Source organism: Aethina tumida, chromosome 1 (assembly GCF_024364675.1).
Source record: "Aethina tumida isolate Nest 87 chromosome 1, icAetTumi1.1, whole genome shotgun sequence".
In the NCBI taxonomy this organism is placed as follows: Eukaryota; Metazoa; Arthropoda; class Insecta; order Coleoptera; family Nitidulidae; genus Aethina; species Aethina tumida.
In genome coordinates, this window is record NC_065435.1 from 57,060,119 (window position 1) to 57,073,781 (window position 13,663).

General features: G+C 33.1%; 1 protein-coding gene across 10 annotated transcripts in view; it reads left to right on the plus strand.

The window, feature by feature from the left end:
• Nucleotides 1-12,888, plus strand: part of LOC109597457 (protein daughterless) — a 78,759-nt gene extending 65,871 nt beyond the window's left edge. For 2 of the 10 annotated variants that reach the window (XM_049968407.1, XM_049968448.1), the window contains 10 exons: nucleotides 4,882-5,199; nucleotides 6,245-6,418; nucleotides 6,786-6,854; nucleotides 7,814-8,036; nucleotides 8,170-8,278; nucleotides 8,522-8,608; nucleotides 9,218-9,316; nucleotides 9,913-10,058; nucleotides 10,118-10,245; nucleotides 10,377-12,888. In XM_049968407.1, coding sequence (XP_049824364.1) covers nucleotides 4,882-5,199; nucleotides 6,245-6,418; nucleotides 6,786-6,854; nucleotides 7,814-8,036; nucleotides 8,170-8,278; nucleotides 8,522-8,608; nucleotides 9,218-9,316; nucleotides 9,913-10,058; nucleotides 10,118-10,245; nucleotides 10,377-10,433 — 1,410 coding nt within the window. In that variant the 3' untranslated portion in view covers nucleotides 10,434-12,888. The remainder of the gene's footprint in view (nucleotides 1-4,881; nucleotides 5,200-6,244; nucleotides 6,419-6,785; nucleotides 6,855-7,813; nucleotides 8,037-8,169; nucleotides 8,279-8,521; nucleotides 8,609-9,217; nucleotides 9,317-9,912; nucleotides 10,059-10,117; nucleotides 10,246-10,376) is intronic. The other 8 variants (XM_049968409.1, XM_049968413.1, XM_049968419.1 and 5 more) reach the window with 8 other exon arrangements.
• Nucleotides 12,889-13,663: the final 775 nt, after the last annotated feature.

Below are 13,663 nucleotides of genomic sequence, written 5' to 3' on the forward strand. Positions count from 1 at the left end.
GAAACGAAGACGAGTTGGACGAAACAGAAAAACCTCCAGATCCAACTCAAATTTTAAGAGAATTAGGAGGTAAATCACTTAGTTCCAGAACAATTCAGCGTTGGTTAGTGGAGGCAGGGCTGCCAGGAAAACTCCGTCTTTCAAAAAAGAATAGAGATTTGAAAAAACTACTATTTTCGGACGAATCAATCGCTTACGGTATATCGTATCGTAACATACTATAAGATGTCATGCTACCCTATTGTGAAGGGGAAATGTTAAAATTTATATTTCAGCATGTTAAAGAACGGTTTGTTCAACAGAAAATCAATGTCTTAATGTGACCAGTTCAATTTCCCGATCTTAATCCGATAGAAAACTTGTGAGAGATTGTTGATAAGAAGATTAAAGCAAATTGCATCACAAATTTGTTTCAACAAACCAAAAATGTTTGAAACAATCTAGACGAGCAAATAATGTAATCTCGTCTATGCCATAAAGGTGTGAAGATGTTATAGCCAATGACAGATACTGGACGAAATATAAAATATTAGGTCATTTACGTAGGATTTACTTATTATTTATTTTTAATTTTTTTAATAGAGTTGCTCTATTTTTGTCACTATAAAAATTGTTAATTTTATGGTTTTATTTCATCGTTAAATAACATAATTTATATATGTGTATTTTATTATTTAATAGAACAGCAATCAGTTTCGTAAGTCAATATTGTTTGGTATTTAAACAAAATGAAAGTCGGTCTAATTTTGTCAGATACTGTATATTTTATGCTATAACAATAACAACTACTATATATTTTTACTGAATTTTGGAATGAAATTAGTATATTGAATAAATTTAATTTTGACACAATTTATCAAAGGAATTTAGGATATGAGGATGTTCTTCGAATATTTAAATGTTTATAATTCGATTATTTTTTAGAATTGCTAATTTTTTATTTTTGTAATTTGAAACAAATTTTGTAATTTTTAACTGCTGTCTCTGAAGATTTCTTTAGAGAAATTATGAAGGTATAATCATCAATTCATAATTATCAGCGAAGATGTTTTTTATTTATATAAATATTATCAGTTTATATGTGTAACACCTAATAGTGAACTTGGAAATGATTTGCATGTAAATCAATCAATCTGTTTTTTATTATGACTCATAAATAGCTGTTCAAGCACCTATGTATAATAGATGAATCTATGCCTGCAATTTAGAATTGAATTCCGATATATCAACATTTATCTAATTTCCAGCCGGCTAACGGTTAATCGTATCCTTCGAAATTTCGTTCAGTAGAATAAATAGAAAATTTAATTAACCATGTTAATCAGCCGGTCAGAAATAAAAGGCTGGCGACACCGAAAACCCACATCTTTCACTTGGCTCGGTTCTTTACGACATCGAAACGGCCATATAATTCTCGGCGATCGGAATAAAAAAATCGGGAGCGACGTTTTCAAGCTGTTCGATCTTGATTGCGAAGCGTTTTTTCTCTCATTAACTTCGCGTACCTCGTGAAACGTTGACCGGAATCGAATCGGAGATTTTAATAAGCATATAATGAAACGAACGTGCGGTGCACATTTTGGAGTGGGTGTCGCCGACGTGTTTTAGAGGTACCCATGCCGTGAAGAAACCGCGTGCAACAGATTTTTGAGTGGTACCGACTAACGGGACACGTCGGTTAATACGTTTTCATAAAAATCTTTCGCTTCCGGTGGATTTCACCCGGTAATGGTTTAATTGAAACGAATTTTTTTGATTGGAGAGGTAAAACGTAATGATTTGGATTCCGGGACGGGGGTCGGTCGCGTGCAACGATCGCCGTTCGTCGATATGTATCGCCGAATAATACGGCCTTTAAAATTCCGCGGCGTTTTCATACATTGACACGATAAACCATCTAAAGTGTATAACTCACGTATCGGTCGTAAATTTTACCATTGATATGGGAAGGCGTGTTGTGCGTACGCACACACGGCATCGGACTTGATTTATTAAAGCCGAAGGAGCTGCTTCGTTAAATATTTTCTTGTGTCTCTTGAAACGATTGTAAACAAACGGAAGGAATGGGGAATGTTTGTGTTGTTATGTTTAACTTACCGATTTTGGATTGTAAGTCGAGAGCAGTTTTGGAAATGAATTGGTCAAATATATTTTGCGTTCATGTGCTGCACTTCATCTCTGTCCCGCATTTAATTTCGTTAGTACTAAATGTATTAACCATATGTTGGGCCTAAATCACGAACTCTACCGTAAATCACATGTGTATATTTGTGTCTCGAGCACTATTCACGGGTAAAAAAATGAAGGACACATGAACAGTTGTTAATTTTGTATTTAAAATTGTATATAATTATAATACTTCTTGCATATTTCGTGTGTTTAAACTAATTTTGCTAAAGAAACAGTCCGCATAACATATTTCGCATATGTTTTTTAATGTCATGGCATGATTATTAGTAAAATAGTCCTTTCACCCTTCGGATCAACAGCAATTAAGTGACAAAAGACACCACTTGTATGTCGAAGTAAATTATCGTTATACTCAATATAGATCATATAGATTTTTTAACATTTTTTTTTATATATATATTTTTTTCATTTTCTAAAAATATTTTTAGTAAAATCATCTCATTCTTCGGATAATATCCAAAAAACATGACAAATAAACATCACTTGCACATCGAGGTAAATTATGGTGATAAACAATATAAAAATTTAAATAAATTGATGAGTTTGATGCAGTTTTATTATATACCACCTATATTCATTTATTTTCTAATTTTATAAGTGTTCAATTTATATCCGAGCTATAAAAAATTCAATATATCTATCAAATACTGTTAAAAATTGTCTCATCCTTCTGATTAAAACAAAAAAATGACAAAAGAACCTCACTTGCATAGCGAAATTATGGTGATACGCAGTACAAATTAAAGTAAACTCAGTTTTATTGTATGTATATATATATATATATATATATATATATATATATTTTCTAATTTTATATTCTAAAAGTTTCAAATAATAATTGATAACTATCAAGGAATAATCATGAGGGAAGAATAATTAAAAAATATTCTATATTTCTTTAAATATTATTAGTAAAATCGTCTCATCATTCCAATCAAAACCAACAAAAAAATGACAAGAGAACCTCATTAATTTTCTAATTTTATATTTTTGTAACAATAAATGTGTTTTAATTTGATTATTTGATTATCCCAAAACCCCTCATAAACCAGAGAACTAAAAAATAGCAAAGTAATATAAAAATTTAAATAAATCATGCAATTTTATTATACCTACAAACAACCACATCAATCTCTTCGATTGTGTCTCGTGAATTATTAAAATACATCAATATTTAATTTACCGTAATTATGTTACTTCTTAACAACACAGAATTGCGTACTTTCTTATTTCGATTCTTGCATTTGTATAATCGATAACAAATTTCTAATTTATTGCTGAATAGAATAAATAGTCGTTTTAAAACAATGTTACATTACTAGAAGCATTAATTTTAATTTTTTTTTTTTTTTGTTGCCACTTAATCAAATTAATAATGTGGCTTATTTAGATTGTTTCACAGAGACCTTATCAAAACTAATTGTTGACTTAAAAACCCGCATGTCCATAATTTAAAGTGTTACTTCCACGGGTTAATGCCCAACTTATTCAGAGCTATAAATAGATAAATTACATTTATTTAATGAGAAAACAAGTACGCTTGTTTTACGCGACAATAGATTATTTGATTTTTTTTAAAACTAACATAACCGATCCTTTGAATTTAAACGATGACTTCCTGAATGCGTGCTAATGAATAATATGGCATGATTTCCTTCAAATTCCACGTAATCCACAATTGGAATGCTTAACCAGAAGATACATGATACTTGACCGACCCGATTTTTTTTTTAACTAAAAGTTCCTATTTTTGGATCGGGTTCACGGATTCGTCGGTGTCTGATTGCAAATTCTCAATAAAAAGTATACAATGTTTCCTGGTAATTGATACATTTTATGAAACGGAACATCATAAATTCGTAAGTTTTTTTAGCGTTGGGATTACTTATAATTAATGATGTAGTTACAGGCGGTGTCAGTCTACTTTAATAAGAAAAATAATTATAATTATCAGTTTTTATGTATTCAAGAATTTTCTCATTTATTATTATCTTTTTTTCTACAACTAATAATCAGTCTTATTAATAAATAACTATGATCCTAAAAAATCAACAGATAGCAAATAAATGAACGTTCTTATGTGCTTGTCTTAACAGACAAAATATATTTATATGTTCTGACAAAGTATCTTAGCACATAAAAAGTCCATGGAAATTGAGGGTACTGCTTGATTTTATTGAAATATTCGGTTTATATACGTACAAAATGTTTTCTTGTAACCATCACTTTACAAGAAAGCCCTGAAAGGAATCATTTTTTGGTTTGTCTCAAATATTAGATGCAGCCTTGCATGTATTATGGAAATTTAAATCGGCAATTGTCGCCATGGCAAGATGTCGATATTTAATTGATCATAAGTTATTCATCCACCACTGACGTGACATTTGTAATTTGTGCGCATTTTAAATATTAAAGATCTAAAATAATGTTTAGTGGCGAATTAAAAATCGATAACGCAATATTAGTGGGGACGGCAAGCTGGTCAACCTCCGTCATTAAAACGTTTAAAAATGCATGTCGATACTATCGAACATTCGTTTAAACGTTTCGCTACGCTCCCATAATTTATAACGCACAGATTTGCTCTTTTTGTACAGCCGACACGAAACCGTTTAGCGATTCTCACAACGATCCTCTAAATACGAAGTGAATTTGATTTGGCGTTTAACTAACTGTGATTTTTTTCTTTAGTATGGCTCCGACGAATTCGGCCACGACTCACCACGCTACACGTCGCCGGGTGGTGCGGGAGCGGCGGCGGCCGCCTCCACAGGATACTACCTAGGCGCTGACGGCACCCCAAACACAGTAGGCGACTGGCCACCGGCCTACGGCAACGCGTACAACCAGTACGAGTCGTATGGACTGATACAGGAGGCGGAGGCGGGCGCTCTGCCGCCTATGTCGTCTCTGCGACCGAATGGAGCTCCAGCGCCTGCTGGTCCGACACCACAGGGCTTCGGCGCCCCCAATCACACCGACAACGGAGTTGTCAACAAAGCCCTTGGGGTAAGTTGTTTTTTCCAGGAGAAACTAAAGTTTATAACTTGACGAATTATCATTCGTTTTGTTTTTTTAATATTAGATACTGGAAAGGTCACCATTAAAATTCATAATTTGCCAAAGTTCTACAAGCAAGTTAATAGCACGAATAGGAAATTCTTTCTTGAATCTGAAGAAAAGATTAATATTAGTCAAAATTTTACGTACAAAATTGGATTTTTAAAAAAAGTCAATAATAATAAATAAGAGAAACGTCTAGACTAATGTATGGTAGAACTTCCTATTTAATATTACCAATCCTCCTTTAAATCTCTTGCGACATATTCTCAGAAAAAAGTAAAACTGATTCTCTATTGACTAAAGAAGATTGTTTTTGAGTAAGTTTTTCATGAACATTTTCAATTTACTAGGAGTACTTCACCATACTATCATCAACATCTTTATTGGGTTAACCAAGCTCCTAACTTCAACTCATTGTCCACATCAGCGAAAATTGTCGTAACCATCCCTTTTTTCGTTCCATGTAACAATACAACCAATTAAAAGTTCATTTCTATTGTGTCCAAGGAGAGAATTGGCTACAGCCATACGTTTAATTTTGTTATTCTCATTTAATTTATGAATCCATTTGTCCAACTTTTTGATAAAATTTATTGCATGAAGTCTTTTTCTAATGATTCATCGTAGTCTAATTACTGATCTATTTACATACATGTTGCACAAGATGTTTATTTCCTTAGGTGTTACTGTTTTCATGATAACCTTGATGTTTATTGTTCATCTTCAATGCATTTATGACCACTTTTAAACGGAGAAAACCCTAAATCGTTCAACTTAAATCACAGCATCTTCTCTTGTCTATTACTTTAAACTGATTTTTGGTCTCGCAAAGCAAATTTGCATGTATATACAATTTAATACAGTATGCTAAAAATAATTTAAAACATTTTTTTTATATAAATCAAGAAGTATAAATGACCTCTTTCGACACCTAATATTTTGCACATCAAAGTAGAGAGATTTTATGATTGATTGATTGATTTTTCTGCAGATTTACCCGCCAAGCGCGAGCTCCTACAGCTCAGCGCCCAGTACGCCCCCGGTCAGTTCGCCACCGCCACTGGCGCCCTCCGGCTGGCTGAACACACAACACAACAACCCGCACTCACCGCCCCAGTACACGCAGGCGGTCAATGTAAATAATGCACCTCAGGGATTACACATGGTACGTGTCACGGACCAGATCTGAAGTTTTTGTACATAATTTTTACCTGAAAAGTCTTTTTTTTGTCGGTTTGGAGTGTTTGTGCGATTTTTTCTACTACCTTTCAGTTTTATGCTGCATTGCATTCACAAATAAACACAACGGCCACCTTAATTGTTGCTAACTTTTGCGACGGATCGGGTTTCGTTCCGTTTTGTTTTATTTGTGGGTACGGTTTTGCGATTTTGTAAATAATCATTTGATTTAAATTGGAAGTGGCAATTGCAACGGTCGGACCGTTCTTATCGATTGCCGAATTGTTTAGTAGTTAATTTTCGTTTTTTTTATTAGTTTGTGTTTGCATGTTTTCTTTTGTTTTCGTGTGAAGGCCCCAGCACCTGAAGCGCAACATTTAGACGATGCTATAGGCTTTTTAAGGGACCACGCTGAAGTCAATGTAAGTAGCCTTTTCACCTTGTTTTAGTCGCTTTTGTTTCTGGAATTGTTGTCGCCTTTGCGTGTTTTGTTGCTTGCATTTGCGAATGTTTGTGCACTGTGAGTTTGTCTGATAAGTGTGTGTGTTTATCTTTGATGATAAATAACTGGGTTTTGTTGCTGACCAAAATTTAATTGATATTTCGATTGATTCCAACACATGTCTTTCCTATCGCCTTGAATCGCCTTCAGAACTGTTTCAATTTATTATAAGTGCATATGTTAATTAGTTTACTACCTTAAACTTACATAAAATCTAGGCAACAAATTTTTATAACATCACTAGAAACCAACCAACCATAACGTTTCACAATTTTGAACTTATAGTTTTAGAACAAGTATAAGAATATATATAATAAGGTCATTTGTTACTATTGCTAACTATTAGTCAACATTTAATAAACATATATATTAACAAATTACTCAAAATATTTAATTATTCTACTTTATATACCAAATAAGTTGTATTGTATAATTTTATTATTAATGGTATGCCTGTCAGGCACTTCTTTCCAATTCAATTATAAGAGCTGTTAAGGATAAAAAACCACATCTAATAAAATTTTTCAATATAATTAAGTTTTATTAAATTACCAGGATCTGACATTCAGGTGGAACAGAAAGCAGTGTTGTTGCTAATATACAAGTAACACCAATTTCGAATCTACTAATTGACACTTAGTATTCAAATGATTTCTTTTTCCATCTGTAATTGGAATTGGGATGAATGTCATCTTTGAAGACAAGTTTTAAAATCACCATTAAAAAGTTGGTTCTTAAATAATTTTGAAGCGAAGAAATGTGTGTGTTTGGCAACTCAATTCGTGCATTTGATATCATCCACTTGTTTATTATCTAAAGATTTTACCAACAACAAAATAATACCAACTTCTAAAAATGAGTTACAAACGCTACAAATAGTTTTGTGGTGGTAATTTGCAGGGCACTCGCATGGAGGAAAGACTGGACGACGCAATAAACGTTTTGCGAAATCACGCGGAGCAACAGTTAATATTAGGGCAGCTTCCCAACAATTTGCCGCAGCAGCACCAGATGACGCAGCTCGGTTACTCGGCGGCCCCGCCAACGACGGACCCACATCTCGGAGATCCAGTCAAAGTCGAAAGGCCCACATATAACACAAGTGAGTTGATGGTTTACTTTACATATTTAAAAGATGGGTAATGCGTTTGGGTAACGCTTGGGTAATTAAATTGTGTTTAATAAAAAATGTGGTTTCTTCGTTTTCTTCTATTCAGAAGATAATACTTTTTTAGAAAAGCGGAAGGAACCCCCAGATAGTGATACGAAACCATCGAGCTCAGAAATAGTGCAACCAAATTCAACCAGCGGACCTCCAAAAATGTCGAAGCGATCGAGGAAATAGTAAGTTTCTAAATTTTTACATGTCAAAATGAGATACCATCATGAGGGACACAAAATTTTACATTTATACAGCTCGTGTGTAAATGTAGGATGTTGTGGCCAATATCGATAATTTTCGTTGCGCTAAATCTCAAACAATTGTTTCTTATTACACTTTGTGCGTTAATAAAGAAAATTAATAGTTGAGATGAGGCACATTCACATGTGTTTTCTGCATTTTCTGTACCTTCTCCGTTGTTTAAGTAATGCCGATGAAGATGAAATTGATGACCCAAACAACAAGGCCGTACGCGAAAGAGAGCGTAGACAGGCCAACAATGTCCGAGAAAGGTTTGTAGAGAAAACAAGTGCACTAACAATATCCACAAGGCTGAAAACTATCCACTTCCTAGAACACCAACCCGTCTTAAATTTTGTTGTTGTTTTCGACAATTTCTCCACACTTATGATTTTACTTTGACAATTGTCTGTATTCCTTCTGCTGCGTCCGACGCAGTTCCTTTACCTTCTTCATCCCCCTTTACAAAACCGCCTACGAATCTAATTGAAGAGGCCCATATTCAGATTACAAATGTTACGTGAAGCGTTGTCGCGTAGCGTAACTTTTGTCGTTAAGAATTTGGCCAGCATGTTGTAGTAATTTGTTGTAATTATTAATACTAGTTGTCACTGTATAATGAAATTTTTTACAGAAACACATTTAGAATATGGGCCTTTGTTATTCATAACATTATTTCCACCAATCGCGCCTTTTACGGTGCACTATCAGGCGCATGCTCATCACCTGAGTGTGAGGCGTGCGTTCAATTTCTGTATGTTCTATCAACGGAGAATCTCTGTTATTTATTTATTTTTTTGGGGACAATTTCACTTCAGACGGCTTACTGTTTCTCGTCTCTCTCCTAGCTTAGTTAATGCCAGATTTTAAACATAAGTTAGTTGTTCCAGTGCGGAAGAAACGGAAGATGGCGAATTAGATCCCGATATCAAAGCGCAAAGGGAGAAAGAAAGGCGGCAGGCCAATAATGCGAGAGAAAGGTGGGATTTCCATTGACTCATTTGCCACACGCGCGGCCTTATATTCATATGTGTTTCTTAATCAATTTCCCAAAAAATTAAAATTTGATTCCACGTCTCCGAGATTGTGTTCCTCGAGCGTATTTCCCTGAATTTTTCGTTGCAAATTGATATCTCGTATATAGTTTCGAGTAATTACGTTAGTTTTTTATTGATTAAGGTACAAATTGCTTCACTGTTCTTGAGTCGTAGTGGAGAAAGTACGAACGTGGTGCATACAATCGTACTGTACACGATAGTAAGTAATGTTTATGGTACTTTTTTGCTGCGACTCATAAACTGACTGAATTATACATTACTTTTTTACAATATAGTATGTAATTGCTTGCACTTGCGTAACTTCCCATTTGCAGATGATGTGTTTTAACTGGGAAGGGTAGTGTCGTAGAAGTGTGAAACAAATGTAAATATTTCAGCATGTTGTGTTTTATCTCGTTGTTAACACAATCTTGGAAAACGTTGTGATAGTATATTGCTGTACAAAAATAGAGTAATTAGAGCTTTTTAAAAGTTACATGTTAATTTGTATAATTTTTAAAATGTGACTTGTTTTTTAGAATACGTATCCGGGATATAAATGAAGCGTTAAAAGAATTGGGCAGGATGTGCATGACGCATTTAAAAACCGACAAACCTCAGACGAAACTGGGCATACTGAATATGGCCGTCGAGGTGATCATGACACTGGAGCAGCAAGTCAGAGGTAGGTCGCCGAATATTTCAGCAATTTTATGGAATTTTCATTGTGATGTGTTGTTGCAGAACGAAATTTGAATCCAAAAGCGGCCTGCCTGAAGCGGCGGGAAGAAGAGAAGGCTGAAGATGGACCCAAATTAGGACCAGGACCACATCACATGCTCCCCGCGCAACACTACGCCACATCAATACCTGTAAGTATATTGGTTGTTTGTCTATTAAGTGAATGTTCACCGATATTGATATTTAATATTGGTGTTAAATATTTATAATTAATTAACCGTTGCATTTTAACAAAGATTTATACGTGTGCCTTCACTTATTGTTTCAGGGAGCGCCTCCGACCAACCTGCCCCACAATCCGGGTCTGCCGCCCCAATAGCAGTGCTAGTGCTAGGCCCTGTAAAATAATTTACATTCATTAAGTAAAGAAATATATGCATGTTGTCTCGTTGGCAATTTCTTTTGGAAAAACTTATGGCTTTTTGATGTTGCGTGGCATTAAAACAAAAGCGACGAAGTATTAAAAAATATGTGCACAAGTGGATAGTCCAGACAGTCTTACTAGCTTGTTCATATGCAGTTTGAGATACGTTTTTGTTAATCAAGATTTGTGTGCCAAATTCACGAACAATACTCTCTATATTTTTTGTATTAAGTTTAATTGTAATATTGCGTCACGTCCACTAGTTTGTTAACGGCTCTACTTAAACTGGATTTATAACTCGTTACGTACTTAGTAATCGTAAATTATTGTGATATTTTCCGCCACAAATTATTTATAAACACAACAGACTAGTGAACCTGTGCGCACGCATTATTGATCTCCTTTATGCCATTCTATAAATGTGACATATTTTTATAGTTGTAGCATTTTTCTCTTCTATGCCCCTTATGAACAACTACTTAAATTGTGCCATTGGAATAAGATACGAACATGTTCTCTACATGTACAATCATGTGATATGTATGTACACATTGTGTTATTCAAGTCTCTCAAGCTGCATATAACAGATGAACAAGGAGAAATCATCAGCAACACTCGAAGCTACCCAGTGTAGATTTATCGTTTTGTTTATAAACTGATTAGGATTTAATTTGTTGCAGCTCGTTTGAAACAGATTAAGATTTACATTCACAGTCCTTTGATATTCTTTCTACATATTACATACACCAGTGACGTTTGCTTTAAATTAAATTGTGGATTGAATTTTTGGCCTTATCGAGAAAAAGTACCACAGGATTTGATAAATTGCTTTCCGTTTGAAATGTGCTGCCTTTTCGTCTCTTAACACATATGTACTGAGCAAAAAATCGATAGTGACACTTATTTAAAAAAAAAATCTGGTTCATCGAAGACAATGAATTTTTTTATAGGGCGAGTGTGAATTTTGTAAATAAAATTTTTTCAATTCTATGAGAGTATATTGTACATATAAAACGTTGTTGTGTCATGCAACAGTAGCAAAAATGCATCGAATAATTTACATTACGTTAAACACATCTAATCAGTTTATAAGCGACCTATCTGTCTACTTGCGCACATAATTTTTAACACCTCGTCATCACTACTTTTGTTCTAATGTCACGCAAAAGCCATAGGTCTTTCCAGATGAAATTGCCAATGAGAGCTCTTTACTTAATGAATGTAAATTATTTATTTTTTTACAAACCGCGAACAATATTTTGATTTACCCATTTTGAGTATGATCAAATTAAATACGTTCAATTTTAATTTTAAGTTTATATTGTTTAGTATAACATTTTAGGTAGATTTTTCAAGATAAACATGTAACATTTCACACTGTTTATTATTTTAGTTTTTTAGTGAATTTATATTTATATTTGTTTTGATTGTTAAGCATATTTTTAATTATTTCAATTGGCCAAAATGTACAAATAATAAATCAATATGTATTTTATTTGAATAAACTGCTTGAACGACATTGGAGAAAATTATGACTGGGTTTTATCAGTGGGATGATTTGTTCTTTCAATATACTGCAACACCAGCGTCATACAACCAACAACATTCATTATATTAAAGAATGTAGATAGAAATTGTGCAATCTTCACCGAGAAATACAGAAAAAATCCAATAATAATGTATATTGTAAGAACAAACGGTTAATTTATTATTTTAAAGTCTTATATATGTTGTTTTGCAGTCAGTGGTACTTCTATTTATTCAAATAAGGTATGACACAGTTGAAATAGTTAAGTATTATCTTGTTGTATCCTGAAATTTATCAGTTTTATAAGTTTTTTTTACTTGCAATAATTTTAACTGCATAATATATTTTTTAACTTTTTAAATAATTTTAAATACCAGTGTTAGATTTTGGATTCCAGTGGCAGCCTTTTTGATGATTGGCAGCAGAGAAAATGTAGCACTGATTGTTTTTGGCACTAAATTTATATTTGAAAAACTATCTGGCAGCCATTTCCTCCATTGAGAATTTTCCAGTATTGGTGCAAATATAATTTCCGCGGGCGCCAATCTTTAAAAGTCACCGGCTGTTTTCTACGAATTCTGTAAAAGTGTTTAAACATTTTATATTATATATTTTTGTAGTAAATGAAGAGTCGTTGACTTTTAAGCAGGTCCCGTTGGTATCATTAAGTGATTAGACAATTTGTAAAGCTTACCCTAACCTGTATAAACGTTTAAAGCGGATGTGTTTTTAAGTATATAAAAAGTATATATGAATAAAATATTGCGTGATGAGAGATAAGTTAGGTTATACAGCTAGACTATGAAACTTAAAAATAAAATGATTATCAAACTATATGTAATATACAATACGTACATAATATACTATGTGCCATTTTTCGTATTTATTGTGTATTATTTTATCCTATACCTAAACTATTTTCAAATTACTTTAATTTTAATTAGTAATGAGCCTTGCCTTAATGTAAAATTACCAGATTGTCATTTATAAAAATAGGTTGACGTATAAAAAAGTGCAAAAGCCAAGATGCTTCACAAAAGTTTTATTTAAAAGTTGCGTCATGGTGTGTTTTTTACGTCACAGCAGCTGTTATATATTAATTAACGACATTTTTACTACTTTTAACAAAGAATAATGTTGGTACCAAACTAAGTATTATTTTAATGACAAATTTCTGCATATAGATAGTAGATAAAGAGACCTGGTTCTTCTGTTATTAATCACGTTCATCAGATTGTATGTGAGACATAGCAGCAATTTCTAGACAGAATTGCAATCAGGATGCTTAGCAATCCTATCTAACAGTACATTAACACTAACGGAACGACCACTTGAGTTAAATAAACTTGATAAAATTTCATGTTAATGCTTAATTTTTTTAGGGTTCATTATAATTATGTATTATTAACACTGGAAATCTTTATTTAGTAGCAAATGTAATTAAACCTTAAACCCTTTTTAAAATATTCTATGTTACTTTATTGTTAATAACATGAGGGATTACTTTAGCTGTAAAATTGTGTTAGTAATAATAATGTGGTAAATATAGTTGCAGATATTCCTGCACCACCCACTCTTCATTCATTCTTGGACATTCACTTCTTTCTTTCACAGCGTCGATCTAGAATTATAATTGAAAATGATAATCAATTTTAAT